The sequence below is a fragment of the Vanacampus margaritifer genome, chromosome 11 (assembly GCF_051991255.1).
Source record: "Vanacampus margaritifer isolate UIUO_Vmar chromosome 11, RoL_Vmar_1.0, whole genome shotgun sequence".
Lineage (NCBI taxonomy): Eukaryota > Metazoa > Chordata > Actinopteri > Syngnathiformes > Syngnathidae > Vanacampus > Vanacampus margaritifer.
The window spans coordinates 707,721-734,261 of NC_135442.1; the positions used below are offsets into that span (position 1 = coordinate 707,721).

The 26,541-nt window shown below is 47.6% G+C and overlaps 2 protein-coding genes across 7 annotated transcripts in view; both read left to right on the plus strand.

Annotated features, from left to right (window-relative positions):
- The window catches only part of LOC144060052 (dual specificity calcium/calmodulin-dependent 3',5'-cyclic nucleotide phosphodiesterase 1A-like), a 30,732-nt gene extending 19,729 nt beyond the window's left edge, over positions 1-11,003 (plus strand). For 2 of the 3 annotated variants that reach the window (XM_077579185.1, XM_077579184.1), the window contains exons 6-20: positions 4,211-4,237; positions 4,984-5,100; positions 5,456-5,638; positions 6,325-6,391; positions 6,923-7,039; positions 7,322-7,462; positions 8,333-8,433; positions 8,502-8,627; positions 8,718-8,819; positions 8,962-9,082; positions 9,155-9,236; positions 9,532-9,652; positions 10,002-10,186; positions 10,285-10,422; positions 10,537-11,003. In XM_077579185.1, coding sequence (XP_077435311.1) covers positions 4,211-4,237; positions 4,984-5,100; positions 5,456-5,638; positions 6,325-6,391; positions 6,923-7,039; positions 7,322-7,462; positions 8,333-8,433; positions 8,502-8,627; positions 8,718-8,819; positions 8,962-9,082; positions 9,155-9,236; positions 9,532-9,652; positions 10,002-10,186; positions 10,285-10,422; positions 10,537-10,583 — 1,675 coding nt within the window. In that variant the 3' untranslated portion in view covers positions 10,584-11,003. Of the gene's footprint in view, positions 1-151; positions 1,488-4,210; positions 4,238-4,983; positions 5,101-5,455; positions 5,639-6,324; positions 6,392-6,922; positions 7,040-7,321; positions 7,463-8,332; positions 8,434-8,501; positions 8,628-8,717; positions 8,820-8,961; positions 9,083-9,154; positions 9,237-9,531; positions 9,653-10,001; positions 10,187-10,284; positions 10,423-10,536 lie in introns of those variants that run through there. The other variant, XM_077579183.1, reaches the window with a different exon arrangement.
- A 1,528-nt stretch (positions 11,004-12,531) lies between these two features.
- LOC144060718 (SH3 domain-binding protein 4) lies at positions 12,532-25,618 on the plus strand. 4 transcript variants are annotated; one of them, XM_077580501.1, is made up of 6 exons: positions 14,985-16,810; positions 16,887-17,109; positions 17,583-17,767; positions 18,240-20,584; positions 22,659-22,847; positions 23,840-25,618. In XM_077580501.1, exons 2-6 carry the CDS (start codon positions 17,021-17,023, stop codon positions 24,059-24,061), a joined length of 3,030 nt encoding a protein of 1,009 aa, XP_077436627.1. In that variant the 5' UTR covers positions 14,985-16,810; positions 16,887-17,020; the 3' UTR covers positions 24,062-25,618. The 4 variants fall into 4 exon arrangements, with proteins under 4 accessions (XP_077436628.1, XP_077436631.1, XP_077436627.1 ...); XM_077580502.1 differs by lacking the exons at positions 14,985-16,810; positions 16,887-17,109 and adding an exon at positions 12,532-12,669; XM_077580505.1 differs by lacking the exons at positions 14,985-16,810; positions 16,887-17,109 and adding an exon at positions 12,535-12,669 and having other exon boundaries at positions 17,628-17,767.
- Positions 25,619-26,541: the final 923 nt, after the last annotated feature.

Below are 26,541 nucleotides of genomic sequence, written 5' to 3' on the forward strand. Positions count from 1 at the left end.
AAAGAAAGGAGGTTGGGAATAAAATGGATGAGGAGCACAGAAGCGCAATGATGCTGTGTGTGTGTCGGCTGCAGGATTCCATCACTCTTAGAAACAGTCCGCTTTTGCGTTGCCACGGTAACGCCGTCTAACGTGCTCCACTGCCTCTCTCTCTCTCTCTCTCTCTCTCTCTCTCTCTCTCTCTCTATCCATCCTCACCGCCTTGCGCTTCCTGCCTGCGTTGCCACGGCGACACGCTCCGGAACGAGGAGTCCGACGCTCAGAAGCGTCCAGACCGGCAGAAAGTCCGTCCACAGCGCCTCCTTTTTCTCACCCTTTCCTTTCTCTCAACACGTCAACTTTGACGCCTCCTCGCCCTGCGCCTCCTCTTCATCATCATCGTCATCGTCGTGGAGATCGTCCGTCCGCGGACAGGAAGTTGATGAACTTCCGACGCTCCTTCCTGGCCTCCCCCTCCTTTTGCGCCTCCTCCTCCACACCCACATGAACACCCACGGCCAAGAGGAGGCCACGATAACGCTGGAGGAGGAGGTGCACCAGGGAGAAGAGATGAAAGTTGAGGAGGAGATGCAACAGACTGAGGAGGAGGAAGACATAGAGGAGGTGCAACGGGAGCAGGTACAGCCAGCTGACGAGGAGCAACAGGAAGAAGAAGAGGAGGCGCAACAGGCTGTCAACATGGAACAGGAGGATCAGTCTGAGGGGGTGCAGCAGGAGGAGGTGCAGAAGCAGGAAGAGGAGCACGTGAGGGAGTTGGTGCAGCAAGGGATGGAGGAGGCGCAGCAGGCTGTTTGTATGGAGCGGGAGGGTCAAACTGAACAGGAGGTTCATGTGCGCGAAGAGGAGGTGCGGCTACAGGAAGAGGAACAAATAAAGCAGATGCCGCAGGAGGAGGTGCAGCGGGCTGTTAGTATGGAGAAGGTGGATGAAACTGAGGAGGTGAACTTGCAGGTAGGGGAGGAGGAGCAGCAACAGGAGAATGAGACACAAGGGGGCGAAGAAAAGGAGGTGCAACAACAAATAAAGGAGATGCCGCAGGAGGAGGTCGAGCTACAGCAAGAAGAGGAGGCTCAACAAATGGAAGAGCAACAAACGAAGGAGGCGCAAGAGGAGGAGGTACAGCTTGCCGACAGCATGGAGGATCAAGCTGAGGAGGCGCAGCAGGAGCGGGAAGAAGTGCAGGATGAGGAGGAGGTGCAGCGGGGACTGAAGGGGATGCCGCAGGAGGAGGAGGAGGAGAGTGGCATGCAGCAGAAAGAAGAGCAACAAATGGAGGAGGTGCAGAAGCGGGAAAATGAGCAGATGAAGGAGATGTCGCAGGAGCAAGAGGAGGTGCAGCAACAAATGGGGGACTTGCTGCAGGAAGAGACGCAAAGGGGGGCGATGGTGCAGGATGCGCAACAACAAATGCAGGAGGAGCTGCAAGACTTTGTGGACCCTTTGGAGCAAAACCACAACAGTCAGGTTCTCCTTCGCCTCAGAGGAATGTAAGTAAACAGCCATCATGTCGTCGGTGTGACGTCATACCGATGATGTCATCGTGACGTGATGCCATAGTGACGCAAGCGCACGCGTTGCCCGCACCGCACCGCACCGCATGTTTGCGTGTCGGACCATAGCGGTTGCCGTGGCAACAGGGCGACGTTACCAGGAAGCAAAGACGCGTTACACGCTAGCTGCTAAATGTGACGTGCGTTACAAGAGATGTTCAAACACGTGCGGATCAAGTGGCAGAGCAGATTAGCTTGAACAGCAGATGAGATTTCAAGCTGAAGGTGCAGATAAGGTAGCAATTGGAAACATACGACCCGTGGGCCACCACCGGCCCCCGCGGGGGCCCTTCAGACGCTCCAAACACAAGCTGCAGCTTTTCATTACATTTAACCGTTGTTGCTCATTTTGTCCACTGGAGGGCGCACTGACGTCCACTTCCATGACATTCTGAAATTTGGCTGTCAGTCAGGATTTCATGTAAACATTTTGTTCTCCTTAAAAAACAAAACACAATGGATTATTATGCAATAAAATCATAATGCATTGGATTATTTTCAGAATGTACGACCCAAAAAGTCAAAACAAATATTTGGTCTGTCATTTATAGCCCGCTTCAAATGAGTGGACATCAGATCATGTCCAGCATTGAAGATTGAAAACAGAGGGACTCATTAGGTGCACTCTCAAAAGAGTTGGGTCAAAAATGGGCTGATCCTCTTCTTGCGTCAATTGAACCCACCTTTGAGTCAAGAAATGGGTCTTCTAGTGTAAAACAACTCACATCCTTTCTTTGGGTCAAAAAAGTTTTATTTTGTAGAAAACAACCAAGAAAAGTGGACTCAGTTGACTCGTAAAGTGGATCTTTCCCTTTTTGATCCACAATTCTTGGTTCATTTTGACCCAACTGTTTTTAGAGTGTCGTGAGCCAGAAAAGGCAGCATTCACTAAAAGGTGGACAAGACTTCACTTCATGAGGTGAGGGTAGAACAACGGAGAGGTTCGAATGGCCCAATATGGTGAGTGATAAGGTAGAGCGTCAATTATTGTTGGGCTGATTTGCTGGGTTAGTTAGCACCCTCTCAGTCCAGATCTGTCGCAACATTTCTAGATGCTCCGCCCACAAGTTTTCTGCCATTTGCTTCACTAGCTTGTTAGCATAAGAACGCTAACAACGCAGCAACATTTCAGGGGAGTGAATATGGTGAAGGAGGAGTGCCTTGGTGGAGGTCGTCATCATCAGCGGCGGCCATGTTGAGCCGAGCGTCTTGCTGGGCACACCTGCCGTGCGGCGGCCATCTTGTCGTCTTTTTCTGTCATTAAACAAACAAACGAGTGCAACAGGCTGAAGCGGCTTTTTGCCATCCTGGTGCCAATTCTTGCCTCGCAGCGCGCGCACGCACGCACGCACGCACACACGCACGCACACACTGGCTGGCACAAATGTGTGAGAAACAAACAGTGAGGGAGACACATTTGCTTCAAGCGTCTCTCACTTTTTTTTTTATTGCAAATGTGCTGCAGACGTCGCCCAGCAACACCGCTTGTGAAAATAGAAATCTTCTTTTTATTGTCAATGGAGGGACACATTTAGACGTGTAATCAAACGCAACATTAAAAAAAGTCGCGCGACTGCAGCTGATGCTGACTTGAACGTCTCCACATTGATTTTGCTTTTAGGTCCTGTCAAGATATTTGGAGACGTTTGTGATTTGAGGCTCTAAAGTGAATTGAAGGTAAACGACAGATAAGGTTGAGCAGCGGAAAAAGTTGAGCCCGCGTCAGCTTCATGTCGCGCAACAAAAAAGCTCAAGCAGTCCCCTACAAAAGTATTGGAACAACAAGGTGGAGTCCTTGGAAACGGAAAATGTTTGGCTTCAGTATTCAAGAAAAAAAAGTGTTTTGGAAGACACGAAGTTTAAGTAGCAAATAACTTCCAAGGAGCTAAGTTAGAGCAGCATATAAGATGGAAATGAAAATGAGGCAGCGCTATCATGCTACATGCTAGCGTGAGCGGCTAACCATCAGGTTACATGCTAACACAATGCTAGGCTACAGATCATGAGCATGAATGCATCATATTTCGTGCTCATGTCAAGTTGACTGCGATGACTTTCATGATGCTAACAGGATGCTATCGGATTAGCACGTTTCATGCTAATGTAATGTTAATGGTCAAGAGCTAGCATGATGCCGCTAACTATCTTGATGCTACATGCCAACATGATTTTAACTTATGCAGCATGCTAACATGACGCTAACCATCATGATGTTGCATGCTAACGTGTTACAAGCTAGCAGGCTGCCGAGTGTCATGCCGATATTGTCATGACACTCCAACATAGCGAGACCGAATGAAGCGACATATGTAGCGTGAGCAAGTTCCTGTTTGTGTACATTTGTACGTAGGCAGGCAGGTTTGTGTACATTGCCGGCCTCCGTTTCCAAGGTGACGACGCACACGCACACGCCGATGCCGCGCAGTGAACAACGCAGACCGCACAATGTTTTGTTCCATCTGGATTGTTTTTGTTGTTGTCTGTGTGTGTGTGTGTGTGTGTGTGTGTGTGTGTGTGTGTCATCGTGTACGACATTGGTGTGTAGTTGCTGCACAACATGAAGACACCCGCTAATTGTACGCGTGAGCAAAATGATGTTATTGTTCATTTTGGGACCATTCATAATGCGCAACATTTCTTTCTTTTGTTTTTCTTCACAGGCAAAAATATAAAAACACATCGCAGAGGTAAGACAAGCACGCACAAACACACACACACACACACACACACAGTTATTGCTCCTGGTGGAGTCATTATGACTTTGACTTAAGAAATGTCTCCATCTCTCTCTGTCCTGTTGCCATGGAAACTAAAACACTCCGTTCAGTTTGGTCACCATGACAACGGCACAATGCCTTTCATCCACTCAAGTCCAGCGGTCCAAACATGTCAACACTTCACAACAAACATTAGCTTAGCTTTACTTTCATGCAAGTTGACATTTCCAAGATCCCAAGCATTTCTCCTTGGCGGAGGTAATGATCCCATGTTGGAATATGCTTCAGTTGCCATGGCAACAGAAGAGCCTCAAAGTAATCATGAATGTACGTGGACTAATAATTGTAATGACGTTCCTGCCCCCCCGCAGGAAACGACCACGGAAAATGCTCATGTGTTTTTTTAAATCGGAAAAATCAAGTTCTATTTTTATAAAAGCACGCCGTCATTTGAATGTAAAGATTTGAAAGTGACGCTTGTGCATCATGATGAATTGATTGCGATTGTGTCTCCTTCTGCAATGCGTCCCTTGGCCACCTGAGGGCAGTATCATTCTGACATGCACACAGAGATGCTAGCAACTGGCGTTAGCACAGAGTAATATGAGTCCTTCTTTGCAGAGGATAAAGAAAATATGACAATGCCCTATTGCGCTAAGCTACGCAGACTTCCCTGATCATTTGGATAAATTGCTGCATTTTGTTTTTCGCTGAAGGCTGAAAGCGGCGATGGCGGTGATAGACGGCGGCGGCGCGTTGGACCTGGCGGAGCTGCGCGTGAACCTGCAGATAGCCGCCGCCATGTTGGACGCCGTCTACGTCGACGAGACCAAGTCAGATGATGACGCTCTCTGAAACAGCTCACGGGCACAAATACCTTTCAAACGTTCTCATGCACAACTGAAGAAACAGAAAACATTTGCACGCATGTCGCTGAAGCGAAATAAATGTCAAATGCTCTCACATTGACAATTGAAACACTTTGACACACGCTATTGAAAGACCGTCCATCACACTCCACTTAAAGGCTCTCACACACTACTCGGGTTCAAGAAAAGTGCTCGGGACGCACTGCTGGAACTTCCTGTCACGTGCGATTGAAACACTCTTGGACACTCTCACGCTCGCCATTCAAATATTGTCACTCACACATAACCCAAAGGCTCTCACACGCGCTTTTGCCGGCAGACGTCTGCTGGACCCCGAGGACGAGCTGAGCGAGCTGCCGGCCGAGTCGGTGCCCAGGGAAGTCCGCGACTGGCTGGCGTGCACCTTCAGCCGCAAGATGGGCGTGGCCAAGCGCCGGCCCGAGGAGAAGCCGCGCTTCAGGAGCATCGTCCACGCCGTGCAGGCCGGGATCTTCGTGGAGAGGTACGCGCCCACGTCGCAACAAATGCACGTCCGCTCGCATGTCGCCTTCCCAACGCAATTCAAAACTCAATTCTCAAATGAAATAGCATTAAAAAAAATCCCAATAAATGGAATCGTGCATTCCAGGCTTTCCCCGACTGGGCTTTCCTTGCGGACCTTTGTTTGTCCGTCCATTCGTCCCCGACCGCCGTTCTTTGCAAGTTTTCTGGGGAAAACCCTGAAAATGGTCAAAAAAATAATAGAATAAACAAATACAAGTAAAAACATGTTCAAAGCTGGTATCTTTTATGAAAAATCTTCGTTTTAATAAAGGTTTTCTTGAAGGCAAAAATAAGTTCCTAATGGAATATTTACTGACAGAATTAGCTGCGTCAACAGAAATGCGTATTTTAAAATATATACACAGTACGAGCGTGTTTAAAAATAAATTCAGATTTGTAAAAAAAAAAAGAAAAGAAAAATCTTAGCATCATATTTGCCTTCTTTTTTTCCATCTTGCTGTATTCCATATTTTGAGTGAAAATGATGATGACGATGTTGACGGGCGGCGGTGAGCTTAACCACGCGTGAAACGTGCGGCACGGTTGCCGTGGCAACTGACACTCCGTCCTGCTGCAGCGCCTTTTTCTCATCTGTGCGTGTGCGTGTGCGTGTGCGTGTGCGCGTGCGTGTGCGTGACACCCCAGGATGTACAGACGGACTTCCACCATGGCCGGACTGACGTACCCGCCCTCGGCTCTCGCAGCTCTCAAAGTAACAAAAATCCATTCAACTTTTATGGCTGCCGTTCTTTCAACAGGAAGTGATGTCATCCATAATGATGATGATGTCATTCATCAAACTTCCACTGACAAATTCTTTTTTCTTTTTTTTTGTTGAAACACTCAATAAAGCTTACAAGCAGATTTTACTTCTTTTTTCTTTTTTTTTAATGATCATGTCACATGCTAACATGATGCTGCTAACTATATGATATGATCATGCTACATGCTAATGTGGTTTGATTACATGCTAACAGGAAGTGATGTCATCCACGATGTTGATGATGTCACTCACTTGTACCAAAAATAATATTGGACATATTTTTAATGATTCAATATATATAAAATCATGACAAGTCTATTATTATTATTATTGTTATAATCTACTGAAATCAAATAAATACAATAATAAATCTGGAGAAAAAAGATAAATACTATTATTATAATTGTTTATTATGACGACGCCGTTTTTTTTTTTTTTTACAATTTTTTGTTCCTGATTTATTTGTGTTGTGTTTTGCAGAAAGTGGACCAGTGGTCCTTCGACGTGTTTCGTCTTCACGAGGGCACCGGCGAGCACGCGCTCAAGTTTCTGGTCTACGAGCTGCTGACGCGCTATGACCTCATCAACAGGTTCAGGGTACACGCGTCTTCATGTGGTCACGTGTGTTGCGCGTGCGCGCGTGTGGACCTTCGCTCGCCACTTTGGTCACTCGCGTGTCGAGTGCACTTGGCTGCTTCTGCCACTAGATGGCGGCAGCCAACTTCACAACATTGTCGTGCCATCTTTAGCGCCTCCTCAGCATTTTCAATGCGCTTGTAGAAGGAAAGCAATTGATGAGAGAGGAAGAGTGAAAAAAACAAAAACAATGACGTTTTCTACCCCTGAAAAGTTTTCCGCGTTTGTGCGCGTGTGCTTCAGATTCCAGTGCCGGCGCTGGTCCAGTTTGTGGAGGCCCTGGAGACCGGCTACAGCAAACACAAGAACCCCTACCACAACCTGGTCCACGCTGCCGACGTCACGCAGACGGCGCACTTCCTCATGCTGCACACCGGAACCATGGTAACGCAACACACACACACACACACGAGTTCATTTCAAGTTTCTTGAACACCACAATTTGTTCTTTTTTCAAATGTACGATTACTGACCGCCCCTTAATTGGAAAGCCTCTCCTGAGGGAATTGCACTCGCAACGCAGTAGACAAGTCAAAGTCAAAATGCAGCAGTAATGAATGTAATAATAATGCATACATTTGTGGAGATTGGGGTCGAGTTGTATTTTACTTAATTTGGAAAATGTGCAGAATTTCACAAGTCACTTCATGTTAAACTTTAGATGGATCTTAATATGAAAAGAAAAATGCGCTGAGCTGTCACCAACGTCTTACAAATCCAATGATGCCATCTAGTGGCAGAGAAGTGACCTCAACACAAATCAATATCACGTTCATTTTTTTACAGTACATCTTTTTCATTTTAATTATTAAATGAATGTATCAACGACTAAAAGATGCAACCACATTTCTATTAGTTTAACATTTCTTTCCCACTTTTATGTTAACAAGTGTATGAAAACTTTGATTTATTTCATTGTATATTTTATTGTGCGTTTAGAAGCCAAATAAAATTTGCAATTAATCGTAAGTTAACTATTGAAGTCATACAATTAATAGTTTCTTGTTTCTAAACAGTGCTTGAAACATGACATTCCATTTGCAATGAATAAATATAGATTTAAATCAATCAATAAATTGAAATACATAAATAAAATACAACAAAATAAACACTAATAATAAATAGTAAATAATGTATTTATTTAAATGATTGAAATACAATTATTTTAATTTTTTGAAGTTAATATAATTTGTTCCACTGTAAGAGGATGAAATTTGTGTGTGTGTGCGTGTGCGCGTGCGCGTGCGTGTGCAGCACTGGCTGAGCGAGCTGGAAATCCTGGCGATGGTTTTCGCTGCGGCCATTCACGACTTTGAGCACACGGGAACCACAAACAACTTCCACTTGCACACCAGGTACAAAACCACCATTGTGTGCGCGCGTGTGTTTTGTTCTCACGTGAGCTCGTGTGCGCACACATCAGGTCGGAGGTGGCCATCTTGTACAACGACCGCTCGGTCCTGGAGAACCACCACGTGAGCGCCGCCTACAGGTTGATGGCGGACGACGACACCAACATTCTGGTCAACCTCAACAAGGACGACTGGAGGTGAGCATGCGCGCACACACACACACACACACACACGCGCACACTTTGTGAGCTCTGCCGCATGTGTGTGTGTGTGTGTGCGCGGCGCAGGGAGCTTCGCGCGCTGGTAATCGAGATGGTGATGTCGACGGACATGTCGTGCCACTTCCAGCAGATCAAGACCATGAGGAACATCCTGGCGCAGCCGCTCAGGTACGTCAACAAACACCTGTCCGTCACCGTGGACACTTTTGGATTGACCTGCATTGTGTTTTGTTATCACGCGTGCGTGTGTGTGCGTGCGTGCGTGCGTGTGTGTGCGTGCGTGCGTGCGTGTGTGTGCGTGCGTGCGCAGCGTGGACAAGGTGAAAGTTTTGTCTCTGATGCTACACGCCGCCGACATTAGCCACCCCGCTAAAACGTGGCCGCTGCACTACCGCTGGACGCACAGTCTCATGGAGGAGTTCTTCAGACAGGTACGTGCGCACACGCACACGCACGTGCACGCGCACGCGCACGCAAAGTGAGTGTGTGTTTTTGTGTCGTAGGGAGACAAAGAAGTGGAACTGGGCCTTCCCTTTTCTCCTCTTTGTGACCGCAAAGCCACCATGATCGCACAATCGCAGATCGGTAAGAAGCAAAAATCGGCGCTTGGCTTTTTGTCACCATTTTGTCTTCATGGCACTTTCATGATTTGAGACAAAATCCAAAAGATTTTTGTGCTCAACGACAGCATGCTAGTTGGGTGTCCTTGAGGCAACGTAGCTTGGCTGTAGATCTGGAGCCGTTGATGCTAACTGTTAGCATGTCAATGGGATTTTCCATGATATGTTAGCACTTAGCTAAGGGGATGCTTTTCCAGACGATTTTTTTTTTAAACCAAATTGACTCTTATCTTATTTGCGATTGATGGATGGATGATCAGGTTTCATCGACTTCATCGTGGAACCCACGTTCAGCGTCCTGGTGGACACCACGGAGAAGGTGATGGGTCCCCTGATCGACGAGGAGAGGAAGGCCCGGGAGACGGGAAACCGACGGTCCAGGTGTGGCATCGTTCCGTCTCGAGCTGTCAAAATTCTTCGATTCATCTTCATCTAATTATTATTGGAAAAAATATACACACAAAAAACACTTGAAGCAATGGTAGTTATTACAAAAAACGGCCAGCAGGTGGCAGGAGAGTATTTTGGAAAAAAAAGCAATTTTTTTCAACAGATTTGTGAATAATGAGGAATCTTAGCTATATTCTAATGCTAACCGCTGCAAAACGGAAATTAAGCAAATGAACGTTTTGGGGGAAAATAATTCATCGATTCTAAAAATATTGGATCATGACAGCACGAGCATTGCGCCGGCCGTCCGTCCGTCCGCTAACGCTCGCCGTTTATCCAGCCTGACAGGAAGCGGCTCGGTCACCGTGGAGTCGGTCCAGCGGCACGGCGGCGGGCGCCACGGCAACCGCGATGACGCGCACACCGACTTCTCCCTGACCGCCATTGACCTGCCGGCCCTCAGGAAGCACCTGAGTGATGTCATCAGCAGGAACAAGGACAGGTGGAAGGAACTTTCCGTGGATGGTGCGCACGCACACACATGTACAACAGCAGCACACGCAGGACGGCAAACGCATACGCACGCAAATACGAAGACGGGTGTGTCCGTGTGTCATGAGCAGAACTGGCCAATAAGAAGCAAGAAGATCCAGAGGGGGTGGAGTCCAAGATCAAAAGCTGCACGACTGACCAATCGCAGGGCTCGGCTCGCTCCCCATCTGATGAAAAGCGTAACCATGACGACCACTCCAGATGGAACGGTAAACACACACACACATTGAGTAAGTTCAACATTGGACACACGCAAACATGCCAGACGCAATAACACACACACGTGCAAGCAGTCTGACATGATGCTATGCTAACTGTCGCAGGGGCGGGGCCAGGAGAGGAGGACCAGGAAGTGCCTGAAAACGCCTAACGGGACGCACGTGAAAGTGAACTGTTGCCGTGGTGACAGATTGCCAGGCGTCCCTCCCTGGCAAAGGCCTTTGGAACTTTTCTTGACGAGCGCCCTCGAAGGCGTCACGCCAGCGCGGCTTCTCGTGCAAACGCGCCAAAGCGTGGCGCGGAACACGCCAACACTCAACAACAAGCATTTAGCTTAGCGCCGCATCAAGCTAGCTACGCGGCGAGCTTCCAACGAGTGTTACGGAAGTCTTGTTTGGATCTTTGTCAATCATTGCGTCGCCATGGCAACCATCTAAAAAAAAACGTTTAAGCCAATCAAGGGAGCGCAATGTGTGTGTGTGTGTGTGTGTGTGTGTCGTTATTGTGAGCGTTGCGTGTGTGCGTGCATGTGTGTTTTATGTTGAAAGTGAAATAAACATTCTCAACTGACTCACAAGGACATGACGTCACTCATTCCAAACACTATGTTGTAGCACGCGCACTTTGCATTACAAGACACACTAACGCACACACCGGAGCAAACGCACACACGTCGGCGCACCCAAAGGTTGCGTGAAGATGAGTGCACCGCCGCTAGTGACCAGCAGATGGCAGTAGAGCGCCACCAAGAGTCAATCACTGAGTGACCGAAGACTCCGCCTCCCGACTTCTTCTTCACCAATCAGATCATGTTTGATGAGCACATTTTCTTGTTTGTGGTTCTCCAATCATTCAGTAACGAGAAATAAACTTGCAGATTTGCAAGATAGAAACTCAGATGTGACATCAAACATTCAACCTTTTCGCATTTCTCTAGTCTTCCATTATGAGAGATTAATTTTCTGTTGAGTAATTTGTTTCTGAATTGCCAAACATGAGACGTGTTTTTATGTGAAGGATAGAATGTTTTCTGCGATTCATCTAGTAATGGGAAAAAACAACAAATGACAGATGAATTCATCAGTGACGTCATTGTTAATTGCATATTTTCAGTTCAATTCACCACCACCACACGGCAGTTGTAAATCCAATTTCCGCTCGCAAGTCAAAGCAAAAAAAAAAAAAAACTAAACAACGCGACACCACGAAAAGCAGAAGCAAATGAAGAGAATGCAGCAAAAGATTTCATGGCGCTCGAATTGGCCTTCCGGCCAGCAACAGGAAGTCAGTCGGCGGCGGGCGTCTCTTCTCAGCTTGTCGTTCCCGCCTTTGTTCGGACGCTTCCTGCCTTTCTTTGCGCCGGCGGAGGGAGCAGCTGGAAGCGACGCGTGGCTGGAAAACAACAACAAGCTTGATGAATGGAGAAGCTTCCTCCTGTTGCCCTGGCAACGCTTTGTTGACGCCTGCGCATCCACAAACATCACATATATATATATATATATATATATATACACCCTGTTGAAATAAATGAATGTTCATCCTACTGAAGTGAAGCAAATGGAATGAATCCAATTTCAAATCAGACGCTGCATATTTGGAGATCTCAACTGAATCTTCTTTGATTGGCGACGCACGCGCATTTAGCACAGGATTGTGACAGATGATGCTTGAGGAGTTTCTTAAATAACTTTTCAACTCCATTTAAATTCTAAAATGAAATGGACATCTGAAATAACTCGTTTTTTTGTGTGTGCTAATAGCAGGTACTAATTGGCTAAGAACACAAGAGCTATGAATGGAATCCTTTTATTTATTTTTTACATGCTTCTGTGTTTCTTTTTCGCCCACAACAATGCAAAATAATGTGTTTTTGTTCATCTTTATCTTGGATTGTGATGGTGGCGCCGATGACGTCTAGCGGGGAGCCTCCTCCTCCCAACCCCCCCCCCCCTCCTCCTCCTCCTCCTCCTCGAGCCGCCTGAGCTCCTCCCTGGCCGGGTGACATCAGCCGGGATGGCCGGTGGGCCACTTACTACCTCCCTCCCTCCCTCCCTCCTTCTTTTCCCTCCCCTCCGAATCCCCCCACCGCCCCCCCCCCCTCCTCTCCCTCGCTCGTTGGCGGAGTCTCCCGCAGAAGCAGGCCGACAGGCGAAGCTCCACAGCGGCGGCGGCGGCGGCAACAGCAGCAGCGGCTCGGCTTGGCTTCGCTCGCGGAACGAGACGCGACGTGCTAGCCGGTGAGCTGCCATCTTTTCTTCTTCTTCTTCATCATCATCTTTTTCTTCTGCTTCTTCTTCTTCTCTCGTCGTCATGGCGGCGCATTTAGCGGATTCATGGAAAGTTTGCGAGCCGAGGAGCGAAGTGGGGAAGCTTGACGACTTCCCAAAACGGACTTTTCGTCAACGTGGACGTGTTTTGATGCCCTTTTACTTGTCGCGGGCGAGTCGTGGTTACCGAACCGAGCCGGTTCCGAAGCGGCGTCGGCGAGTCCTCGTCCAACACGTAACGGTGTGGGAAGGTTAAGATCTCGGTTGCCATGGAGATTAGGAACGCGGATGCTCCGCAGGCTTCTTGGGGCTCGTCCGGCCTTGTTCGATCGGTGATTAGCTTGATTGGAGATCGATGTTTTCTCACACCGAACGTGACGTGTTGTCGCTTCCAGATGCTTTGTGGCTCGAACGTGTCGTGTATTGTATATGCCAGGCCGACAGGGGGCAGTGTGGAGAATAACATTGAATGCTCCGTTCGGAAGTGTAACTAAAAATGCGATGGATGGAGAAACAAACAAACAAACAAACAAACAAACAAAAAAGGCTTGCCACAAGCTAGCTTTGGGGTTGTACACACAACTTACAAACATGTTTCAACATCAACAAATTACTTGTAATTGTCTTATTAGTTAAGTAGTTTTTACTTTTCAGGGTGACTTGTAAATCAATACTTATTTATTTCACTCATTTCTAAACAAAAAAAGACCATTTTTCTTGAGACGCCAGGTTGTTTGAATCAAATAACAACATTTTACATGTTAAAGTTAAAGTACCACTGATTGTCACAACCACCTAAGTGGGGCAAAATGTATTCTCCGCATTTGAGCCATCCGCCGAGGGAGCGGTGAGCAGCAGCAGGGGCCGCGCTCAGGTATCATTTGGGGATCCAAACCCCCAATTCCAACCCGTAATGCTGAGTGTTAAGCAGGGAGGCAAATGGCTCCCATTTTTATTGTGATAAGTAATGAATAACTACACATCATTATGAATCGATTTTTATTGACTAAATGGAATTGATTTTGCAGGATGCGTCCTCAATGCTTTTTAGTGGGAAAAGCAGACCGATTTGTAAAACGATACAAAACAAAAAAGGAGTGAAATTTCGTTGCATCATTCCTCATCTACGCTGGGAAACTTCCGGCTTCCTCGTTCCCATGAACGCAGCGAGGAGGAAAAAGAAGTGTGAGGAATTCAAGTCAAGCAATGGCCGAGTAATAACCTTGATTGACAGGCCAGTCAAAGAGCATCGCCACGGTAACAGCAACTATCCACTCGCAAGGGTTTGTAATTCTCACAATAAGGTGAAAAAAGAAGAAGCTTTTTACGACTTACGTAGCATTTGTGTCACGAGGGCCAATTGTGATTTCCGACTACAGGCGGCATCTGAGGAGAATTGCGACATGCACGTTGTTGTGATGTCAGACTGACCCTAAAAGCAACACTAGAATTTCTAGGAATTTGACTGCAATTCTGTTAAGAAGAAATCTGTGATTATGGACTGTCCTCAAATGCAACGCCAAAGTAGGACAGACAACAGATAGCTAACCAAAACATAGATCGATCGATTTTTTTTTTTCAGGGTGTACGTGAAGGAAGCACCAGGGTAAGATTGAATTTTACAGTCAGTGCGATGTTGTTGGTTGAAAACTGATTTCAGACTGTCCCTGAAGGCAACGTCAAAGTAAGATACAAGTTTGAGCTGTAGTCACTGAGATGTTAAAAGACGGTACTGTGATTTCAGACTGTTCCTGAAAGCAGCATCAGTGTAGGATAGCCATACAAGTAACTGTATTTACAGTATGTATGTTTTCCGAAGAGTTACGGTAGCTGGAGAAAGCAATAAAAAGACTGATAGGCAGATCATTAAGTGTGATTTCCGAAAGGTAACAGCAGCAGAAGAATGACTACTTTGGAATCTGTCATTTCCGAATGTCTGTGAAGGCAACACCAGAGGAGACTGGACAGCTTCCCGCTCTCAACACGTATATGGACACATTGATGACATTCAAACCAATCAATGAAGTATTAAAGTGAAATCAAGAGTTTGTCAAACGTGGTAGCAGAAAGAGGCGAAAGGTAGCGTTTTTATGGAGCGCGCCGCCGGTGTGGACGTTTGGGGAAAGTTGTGCTGATCTCGGGTTGCTTCTTGAATGAGCTTCATTGTTTCCAGCAACACATGTGATCTTAGATAAGCCTCATCGGCGGACCCCCATGGCAACCCCCCCCCTCTCGGTCACATCACGGCCTGGTATCAGCTGGCGAGCATGTGACTACCTTCCATGCAAATGTTTGTTTGTTCACCTGCTGCCAAATCGCCCTCCCCTAAAAATGAGTGTCTTGAATGCTATTTTACAGTATTTAAATACTGTAGGATCATCGGTTATCTGCATATTTTTCAGACAAATATCGGAATCGGCAGACATCAGCCAAAAAAAAAAAATCCTTATCGGTTGGGCTTTCGTTAACAGTGAGTGAGGAAGATTCATTTCACACACAATGAGTGTGTGTGTGTGAAAGTGGTGATGTCATGAAGAAGCTGGACAGCGGTGACAAAGAGCGTCGTTTTCCTTCGCTTGTGGTGGTCGCGGTCGTCATGGCCGCCGCCGCTTCGGGCTCCTCCTGAATAATTCATGATGTCATTCCGCGGACCGACATTCCTCGCATTCCTCCTGTCCTGATGCAAGCACACTCTCTCTCTCCGTCTCTCTCCGTCTCTCTCCGTCTTTCTCCATCTCTCTCCGTCTCTCTCCGTCTCTCTCCGTCTCTCTCTCTCTGTGGCTGTAGTTTGACCCCGCAGCAGATGATTTCTTAGGAATGGAACAGATTTAAGGGTCGCTAACTAGCCTGCTGGCTGAGGTTCGACTGCCTGCAGGTGGTTGAAAAATGCTTTGTTTACAGTTGGTCTACATGCTAACACAAGATAAGAGCGCCTCGCCTCGCACCCGCAGACGCACACTGAGGGAGTCGCTACCTTGCAGTGGTCTCAGACTGTCATCACAAAGGCATTTCCTCCTCAGCCGCTCACTTCCTGCTTCCCGGCAAGAGGCCCAACGTGGACGGGACCCAAGTCCTAATCTGCACCCCCCGCACCGTCGGACGTTTCTGTTATTGTGGGCTGTGGCACTTTTAGCGCTGCGGGGTGAAAGACGGGGTGCAGCGATGGGAAAATAACCCCAAGATTGTCTATTTGTACATGTTTTGAGCATGACTGCAAAAAATGTGTGAGATGTTCAGACACACACGAGCTCTCATAGAAGGGATGCGACCTCTTGCGACTACAAACAAGCCATACAGATACAAAAAAGGAATTTTTGCCGATTGTCAGCTCACGAAAGTGCGAGTGGCCAAATGTGGGTCAGTGGGACGCAGCAGCAGCAGCAGCAGCAGCAGCAGCAGACGTGATCATTTATCATCCAACGTTGATCATTTCACGTTCATGAGCGCGTCTGTGCTGCGACGTCAACACAGAACGTCGGCTTAACTGCTCCCGTTGCGATGCTGAACCGCAAACGCGTTGACAAAACACATTTGGTGCATTAGCGGCGTTGGCGTAGCTGTCATAAAGCCCCTTTTCCGATGGAAGGCATGCCGTCGCCATGGTAACCGCGGCTGAGGCTCAGATGTAAACATCAAAGCGGGATTCCCGCAGTGTGCGTGCGTGCGTGCGTGTCCTTCGCTGGTACTGGCCCAATAAACGGAACAGTAACGTCTCCTTCGTGCGATCTCACCAAGCGGTCCTGGGTGGGCCACTATCTGCGGGACCACCCAGGACGGCGCACAAGAGGGGAGACGGGGGATCGAAAACGAAAATGCAAATCCTGCACAAGAAGTCGAGGTTCTCCCCGAGGTTCTTTTGTTGTCAGATTGTAACATGTGGTCGACATTAAGGGCGTCTTCGCTCCCGAATATTTGAACCCTGACGGCCGGGATTTCCCCTTCCTCAAAGGGCCGGAACTTTTCGTATCAAGTCAACTTTATTTGTATATCCCGTCACCGCCAAAGAGTTTCCAAACGGACAAAGATCGGCGACGTCCGTCCAAGTAAAAGAAATCCTGGAGAAGGGAGGACAGATGGAGGAATCGGCTTATCACATATGACTGTGGACAAGGTGAGCCAAGAGACCTTTTAATGAGGTACAGGCAGAAAGCGGTTCTAGCTCAGCATTGCTGCCAAATCCCCCACAGAAGTGGTCCACCTCAGAACTGACCCCGGAAGAATCCATGGCTGGCAATTTACAGACGAGATGTGGTTGAAGTCCATGCAAGAGCGTGAAAATACGTCTTCAGTCCGGTAGCTGCTCTACAGGATTGGCGGCTGAATGCCGAATGCTGTAAAACCTGCGGACCTCTTTTTTTTTTGGAGCTCTCGGAGTCATCAAGACCAGCAAGTTGCGAGCGTAGATTTCAGGTGGGAAGGTGTTAAGCCTTCTAAGATTTTAAAAGTAAATAGCATTTTTTTTTAAACTAGCCTAGCTGCAGACTTTAGATCAGGGGTAGGGAACCCTGGTCCTCGACAGCCACTGTCCGGCCTGTTTTCCACGTCTCTCTCCTCCAACACAGCTGATTCAAATGATCAGCTAATCAGCAAGCTCTGTAGAAGCCTGATAACGATCTTGTTCATCAATCAGGTGTTGATGGAGGGAGACGTGAGAAACAGGCAGGACGGGGGGTCTTGAGGACCAGGGTTCCGTACCACTGCTTTGGAATAGGCAAGGGGAGGTCCAAACGTGGTCTTTGCTAAGTGAAAGGCTCGACGATGGGCAGGCTGTCAAAATGAAACCCTTTCAAGATGGCCTCAGTAAGAGACGCCATCAAAAAGCGCCGATCAATGAATAATGCGCGTCGTAAGTGATTTCATGAAATGTCTGCGGTGCCTTTCAGCGATGACGGGAGGACGACGCTGCTGACGTTGCACTCTGCCACCAGAGAACCCGCTGCAGTCATGGCCGCCCATCGGATCAGAGCCACGGCCAATAGCAACGCTTCACTGCCTCGCTGCAGGTCCGAAGGGACGCTGATTGACCTTAGTGAGAGCGTGTCCGAGTCCAGCCTCATCGATGTCAAAGGTGAGCTTGCGACCATGCTAGCTCGTAGCGCCTAGCATACCCGCTTAACGTAATCAGGGGTAGGGAAAGGACAGGGTTAGGAATTTGGCTCCATCCACACGAGGCAGGTCAGGGTGAAGGCCTTGCCTAAGGTTTAGGTTTGGGTCTTGAAGGTTAGGGCTTTGGTGTAGGACAAGGTTCACCAATTCCGGTCCTCGAGATCCAGAGTCCTGCAGGCTTCCTCCCACTAGCACACCTGATTCATATAATCGGCTCATCAGCATGGCTGAAAATGATCCTGATCTTGTTGGTAGGCGGAAACATCTCAAACTTGCAGAACTCCGGACATTGAGGACCACAATTGGTGAACCCTGTTGTAGGCTTACAGTCATGAGCTACAATGTTGAGGTCAATTAAGGTCAGGATAAAGATGAGGTTGCTAGCCTAGCAGTATTTTGTCCAAGCTGACATGATGCTGATCTTGTGTTTCCAGTGCCTTCTCCCAGTGCCTTACGCTTGGACGCCACCGCCTCCTTGGGCACAGCCCGAGAGGTCGTGGCCATCAAGGACTACTGCCCATCCAGCTTCACCACGCTCAAGTTCTCCAAAGGCGACCGACTCTACGTTCTGGACACATCGGGCGGCGAGTGGTGGTACGCCCACAACAACACCGAGATGGGCTACATTCCGGCCGCCTACGTCCAGCCCGTCGGCTTCAGAGACTCGTCCTTCAGCGACAGTGGCATGATTGACACCACGGGGGACAGCAGGGAGGAGACGGCTTCGGAAGTGGACCTTCTCGGGGAGTGGGCTGGAGTCATTCTGAAACCCACCGCTTTCCACAATGGAAATCCTTTCACAACCACACATACCTCAACCAACCCGTTCCTTCACGGAGGTCCTCAGGGCCCACTGGACCAGAACAGCAACGAGAAGTCAGCCGATCTTCTTCTCTTTGACACTCCATCCATGTCGGAATCTGTCATCAGCTCCGTGGACTTTAACGGTTTTGGCGAGAGTGTTTTTAACCCTTTAAGTCACACGACGGGGACCGGTCTTCGAAGGGACAACCCCTTTTTCCGAAGCAAGCGGTCCTACAGTCTGTCCGACATGTCCATCCTGCAGGCTCAGTCGGACAACCCTCCAATGTCCAGCGGTTTCTTCAGCAACCTTAAAGCCCCGGCGCCAGAGCAGTTCCAGAGCAGGGAGGCTTTCCGGACTGCGTGGCTTACCCACCGCAAGCTGGCCAGATCCTGCCACGACTTGGACTCTCTGGGCCAAAACCCAGGCTGGGGCCAGACGCAACCGGTGGAGACCAACATCGTCTGCCGGCTGGACAGCTCAGGAGGCGCCGTCCAGCTCCCGGACACCGACATCAGCGTCCACATCCCTGAGGGACACGTTGTGGAGGGGGACACCCAGCAGATCTCCCTCAAAGCACTCTTAGACCCGCCTCTGGAGCTGAACAGCGACCGGTGCACCACCTCTGGCCCGGTAGTGGAGCTCAAGCTCAGCAACATGGAGACCAAAACCGGCATTAAACTGGAGATGAAAGTATCTGCAGTGGTCAAAGCGGAAAACCGGGAGACCACGCGGGTCCTGTGCGTCAGAAGCGACTGTAAAGAGGGGCCGTACACCCCCATCTCGCAGACTTCCCTGTCCGGCGACACGGTTCAGGTGTCCCTGGACAACCTGGAACCGTGCATGTACGTTTGCGTGGTGGTGCAGTCCCAGTCCACGTCGTCAGACTCCACTGTGTGGGATCACGTGCTCAAACAGATTACGCTCGGGGTGTACGGACCCAAACACATTCACCCCTCGTTCAAAACGGTGGTAGCCATCTTTGGTCACCATTGTGCCCCCAAGTCGTTGTTGGTGAGCGAAGTGGGTAAGCAGGCGCAGTCGTCACCGCCAGTAGCGCTACAGCTGTGGGGCAAACACCAGTTTGTCCTGTCCAGACCCCAGGACCTCCGTGTGGGCATGTACTCCAACATGGCCAACTATGAGGTGAAGGCCAGCGAGCAGGCTAAAGTGGTTCGGGGTTTCCAGATCAAACTGGGCAAAGTGAGCCGGCTGGTCTACCTGATAAGTTCTCGCAACGGTCTGGATGTTTCCGACTTCACCCTGAGGATCCAGGTCAAAGACGACCAGGATGTTATCCTGGCCCAGTTTTGCGTTCAGACGCCCACGCCGCCGCCCAAGACGGGTCCCAAGACGTCCATGCAGCGCCGCTTCCTGAAGAAGAAGGAAGTGGGTAAGATCGTACTGTCGCCGCTCGCCGTGGCCACCAAGTACCCGGTGTTCCACGAGCGGCGCATCGCCAACCTCAAGTTTGGAAAACTGATCAAGACGGTCATCCGGCAGACGAAGAACAGCTACCTGTTGGAGTACAAGAAAGGAGACTTTGTGGCACTTCTGAGTGAGGAGAAGGTCAAGCTGAAGGGCCAGCTGTGGACCAAAGAGTGGTACATAGGGTACTACCAGGGCCGGGTGGGACTGGTCCACACCAAAAACGTGCTGGTGGTGGGAAAAGTCAAGCCCATTTACTTCAGCGGGCCGGAGCTCACCACGTCCTTGCTACTGGAGCAGGTTCTAAGGCCCTGCAAGTTCCTCACGTACATCTACGCTTCGGTCCGCACCATCCTGATGGAGAACGTGGGCAACTGGCGAGCCTTCGCCGACGCCCTCGGCTACCGCGACCTGCCCGTCACGCACTTCTGCCGGGCCCAGCTGGACAGTGAGCCCGAGCGGGTGGCCTGCGTTCTGGAGAGGCTGAAAGAAGACTGCAACAACGCCGACAGCAAAGAGCCAAAGTCCTTCCAGAAGGAACTGCTCACGGTCAGTCCGTCCGTCCGTCCGTCCGTCCGTCCGTCCGTCCGTCGCCGTCTGGGAAAGTTCACAGCAAATGCGTCAGTGTTACCGTCCCGCTGTTGGAGCAAATATGCAGTAAGCAGTGTTAGCATTTTAACACTGTCAGAGTACATTTCCATGAGTGTTGGGGCGGATGTTGGGGGACTAGCGCTAGCTTGGGTGCTAAATTGACCACACCCTCATTTCCAGTAGGGAGAAACTTTCCCATTTTCTAGAGCACTGGCGACAATTTCGATGACGATGATGATTGTTGTTGTTGTTGTTTTGGCTCAGTGGTCGTGTCGCCGTCTCCTGATCCTCAGAGCGTGGGTTCGATCCCAGGCCAGCGTAACGATGTCAAAGTGCTTTTCTATTGGCTGCTGCTAGATGATGTCACTTGTGGGTGACACACTTCCAAAGGTCCTTAATCCGCTTCATATCCAAAGAAATCGACTTCTAATCACATTTCAAATCATCCCCAAAGGCTCACGAAGGACATTTCCACTCTAATTATAGTTAGTTTTGTAAACATAAAACGTACTTTCAGTTACTTTTGTTTTTTGTTTACATTCTGTTTCGTTAACAAAATAGTTTTTGGAGTTTTTTCGTTCGTTTTAGTGAACTCAAATAGTCTTGGTCACTCGCCTCGGGCGGTGGCATCGGTACTGGGGACGACCCAAGAGTTGTTGCGGGGAAGTCAGCGCTATTGCTATCCGTCAATGAACGGACTCGCTTTCATCTTTTACAGGCCACGTATAATAATTCCATATTTCTATCATTATCATCTACCATTATCATGTTCAAGCATTCATTCATGACGCGTCACTCAGGCTGGAAGTGGCGAGCAAATGGCGGTGCAGGTGTCCGCCTCTGGTGCTGATGACGTCATTGAGGACCAATTGGAAGTCAGAACACAAAACAAAAGCGTTGCAGAGGAATTCTTGCCGTGTCCAAGAATTCCTTGCGGAAGCTTCCCCGCGTGGATCCCGTAAGACGCTGAGACCACTCGCTCTCATTTTGCTCTCAATTTTCCGTCTTTGTTCCTGCGTTTGCTCCTTTTAGAAGCATTTCTTAGCCTGTCAAGCAGACCAGGTAGCAAAAAAAAACAGCATGATTTGGAACGCGCCGGTCAGTGCAGTCCATCAGACGCAAGGGTCAGAGTTCACACAGCAATAACGAGACACGTAGGAATGAGGTCGCAATGTCGCGCAATGTCTCAGATGGGAAAATAACCACGATGATGAGAAGAATCAAGCGGAGATGAAGGAAGGAATCATACGAGGGGGACCGAGCTCGTTTCGAGGCCGCCCTTGGTTCAAATCAAAAGTATTGGGACACCTCCAGGACGTTTCGGCGCTCCACCGTTGCATTTTCTCTCCAAATACGACATTTAGGGCTCACGATGGAAGCAGAAACGTTTTTTTTGTTTTTTTTCTGGCGTCCAAAGTCCAGTCATGAGAAAGTGCAAGCAGAGCAGAGCGGCTTGGGCGGATGACATCAAGTTGGCCAAAGAGATCTCGGCTTGCTGGCAAGTGCGCCGGCGGAGACGGATGGCTTTCATCTTCCAGACACGTCCATCGTTCGTTGGCTCATCACTCAATGAGTCAAGAATCCCTTGAAATAAACATTCATGCTTAAAGACATTACAGCAAAGTCAAGATTGGCATTGCTATTTGTAACAATTGGACGCCAACATCCCCCTCGCCCCCCTTTTTTTTAAACTAAAAATGAATATCGGCTTCAGATATCGGTTATCGGCCTCCTTGATGACTAATAATCGGCATCGGCCCTGACGAAAAACATATCGGTCTATCTCTAGTGAAGAGAAAAGATTTGAGGTGCAAATCCAGAACGGAACCATCTGAAAAAGGGCAATGAAAAAAGAAACGTACCCAAGGCTGATCCCTGAGGGACACCACCAAGCGGGTTCACTAAGACAGACATACAAGCCTTTGAGAGAAACACTTGATTTTCTTTGATGTCAATATGAACCGCACCAATTTGCTGTTGTGGTCCTCAAGTGTCGACTTCCTGCCTCTGACACGTCAACTTCCTGTTGCAGGCCCTGCTGAAGCTGGACTGCCAGGGCCTTGTAGCCCGTCTGGTGATGGATTTTGTGCTTCTGACCACGGCGGTAGAGGTGGCGGGACGCTGGCGGGAGTTGGCCGAGCGCCTGGCCAAGGTTTCCCGCCAGCAGATGGACGCCTACGAGGCGCCGCACCGCGACAAGAACGGCGTCGTGGATGGCGAGGTGACACGCGCGCTCTTCATCTTCATTTCAACATACCTATATATATATATATATATAGGTTTGTCAAATGTTAATTAAAAATTCCTTTAAAGGCCACAATTTTTTTTAACGCCGTACTTGGAAAAGCCTGTATTGGCGGAATTCCAGTTGCATCGCAGCAGACTCGCCACATCAAAATGTTGCAATAATGAATTTCATAATAATGCCTATATTTGTGGAGACTGAGGTCAAGTTATATTTTATAATTTCATTTCCCAAGTTATTTCATGTTAAAGATTAGATTAGCTCAAAATCATAAAATCGAATGAAAAATGCATTGAGCTATCACCGTTTTACAAATGCAATGATGCCATCTAGTGGCAGAGAAGTGACCCCAACACAAATCAATATCACATTCATTTTTTACAGTACAGTACATCTTTTTAATCTTAACTCAATTTTAGGAATGATTCTGAAATGACTATTAATGACTAAAAGATGCAGCCACATTTCTATAAACATTTTTCTTCTTTTATGTTAACAAAAGTAGGAAAAGTTTGAAGAAAATATTTTATTGTACATTTAGAACAGATATCAAATTTGTGATTAATCGTGAGTTAACTATTGCATGCAATTAATTACAATTAAAAATGTTAATTGCCTGACACCCCTATATATATATATATATTTTTTTTTTTTTTTGCATACCTTGTTTCCAGTGCTAGTAACACGGCATCAAGTTCAGGGGGGGAAAAAATGTGAAAAATAAAGACAATTTAGCGTTTTTGAATGTCGTGCTGCGTTTTGCTTTTGAGCGCAATGAAAACTCGTCTTCTTCGACGTCATCTTCTTTTCTCCTTGATCGGCGTTAGCAAAGAAAAACAAGCAAAGCAGTCATTTAGCCGCAGGGTTTGGAGTGCATGAAAAAGTCGCATGTTCAAGTCTGGAAAATCTGTTTTGTGTGCGTGTGCGTGTTGTGTCCTGATGCCTCCGATGGCGCTGTTGCGCTTCAGGCCATGTGGAAGCCGGCGTACGACTTCCTGGTCACGTGGGCGGCGCAGATGGGCGACAGCTACCGGGACGTGATCCAGGATCTCCACGTGGGCCTGGACCGGATGAAGAGTCCCATCACCAAACGCTGGAAGCACCTGAGCGGGACGCTGCTTCTGGTCCACTGCCTGGACGCCCTCCGGAGCTCCGCCTTCAGCCCCGCCTCCGACGACTTTGCCATCTGACCGACGCTTGCTTTTTTTCTACTCGCCCCTTTTCTACACGCCGCTCCTTCCTATTTATGGACACGTGCTGCTTGTGATCACGCTGGTCTCATTTATTCTGGAGAACCGCCCCCTCCAAACGCCAGCGAGCCGGCGACTTTCATGTTCTCGCTTGTTTTGGAGCTTTACGTAGACGCTTCACTTCTGAGCTGATTCTGTCCGTTTGGGCTGCATTTGCCGGGAATTCTGGTTTGATTGTGCATTTGGGTCCAATTCTGATGCGACTGGCTCACTTCATTGCGATTGTTTCCGTTTCTGGTGCCGTTAGGTCCAACTCGGGTGTGATTGGGTCGGTTCTGATGGGATGATGCCAGCGTTCAGTGCAATTGGCTTCAAATCGGCTGTAATCGTGTTGGTCCGGATGCCTTTGTCTCCATTTTGGGCGCAATTGGCTAGATTTTTTGGGGAATCCGGTTGGGTTAGTTGTGATTGGATTGGATCTGGTTCTGGTGCAGTCGTGTGCTGCCAAACATTCAGAACCGCTGTCGGTACCAGATGTGATGGAGCTGCCAGATGCTATCGGGGTCGCCTAACGAACACGTCACGCTACAGGATTGGCTGCAAATGATCCAGTCGACGTCAGACATTGTAAAGAAAAGATGAAAGATGTCATTTAAATAACAAAATGTACGGACTGAAATTGTAAAAACGTAAATAAACCAAAGAATATAAAAGCGAGATATATTGAATAAATAATCAAATAGATGACAAATATTGTTAGTTTAGATTATTAATGACTTCCTATTATTATTAAGACTGTTTTTGTGCTGTATTGTGATTTGTAAATTGTGAACACTTCTGAATCGCGCATTTCGTTAGCGCTGCTGTAATGACGTCATCGGCAAACTCGACGGCGTTTCCATCTATTTTTTTTCTTCTTAAATCCTAAAGTATCCTGCTTTTATATTCTTTGGTTTATTTATGTTTTTACAATTTTAGTCCATACCTTTTGTTATTTAAATGACATATTTAATATTTTCTTACCAATGTTTTGACGTCAGACGGATTTTTTTCCTCAAATAACTTTATTGAACAATTGTAAACGGATGATCTCCAGCCAATCCTGTAGCATGACGTCATCGGTAGACGACCTACGATGACATTGTTTTGGAGCTTTTGTGATAGTACACTGTTTTATTTTTTTGGTTTTGGGGTCGGGTTCCGGTGCAAGTGATTCGCTGTCTGATGTGCTCGGATGATTTGTTGGGCTGTGACTTTTAAACAAAGGCAAGCGTGACCCCCAGTGGCCCGGTTGTGCCTTTCTGTAGCGCGTCGTCACGGCAACGAGAAGCAAGCCAAAAGCTCCAAAACAAACAAACAAACAAACAAACGACCTTTCACACCTTCTGGGTGCCGTCGTTTGCCTTCTGGTGCAGGCGGCGTGCATTCACTTCCTGTGTTTCACACTTCCTGTTTATCTTCAACGCCTGCCAAAAAAGGGCGCGTACGTGGTCATGTGACATCACCGCCGCCATTGCTGCTCATCACAAATAAAGTGTCAATATTTGCACACTCGGACCATTTGTCTCTTTGTGTATGAACAAAATGTATTTTTGTGCTCAAATTCAATGATTGTACTTTTGTGTACGAAAAAACATGCAGTGAATTTTGTCTTTGTTGAGCTCGCTGACGTTAGTGGCAAAATATTTTGGGTATTTTTCTCACCAAAAGTAATGTTTGAACACAAACATGTTGCATTTAGATTGATTGAGTTTGAAATCTAAGCTCTTATTTGGATGGCGACCGGGTGCCATTTGTAGTATACATAGTACGTCATTTAAAATTGCACTTACTACAATTACTTCGATAAATAATCACCATTAATTGTGCTTCATTCAAGTGACTTGTTTTGTTTTAGTTTGTTTAACTTGAGCAAGAATCCTTCTAAGTGAGTCAGATAACAGGAAAATAAAATGACTAATCTCATGGTCATAAAAAAAAGCCTTACATGGTTGTTTAACTAAAAAAATCTATGGTCTTTTTAAACAAAAATGTCTCATGCCCATGGTCGTTTAAAAATACATTACTATATATGTCCTTTTTTAAATTCAATTTTATTTAAAGATGCTTTATGATACATGCTCTTCTTCTTTTTAAAACGCTTTACTACCTGGTCGTTTAAAAGCATCTTACTATATACATGGTTGTATATACGCCTTATCTACATGGTCAATTAAAAAAAACGCCTTACTATAAACATAGTCGTTTAAAAAAAAAGCCTTACTATACGCCTTATCCCCATGGTACCCCCCCCCCCCCCTTTAGAAAAAAAAGATGCCTTACATGGTCATCTTTTTTAAAAATGCTGTACTAGAAGATGGTCGTTTACAAAAAACAAAAATAAACGCCTTCAGCTGTGATGTTGCTTTGACTCCGGCAGGTGGCGACAAACATTTGCTTCACACAGAACGTTGCATTTGTTCAAGAAAAACAAGGATTGT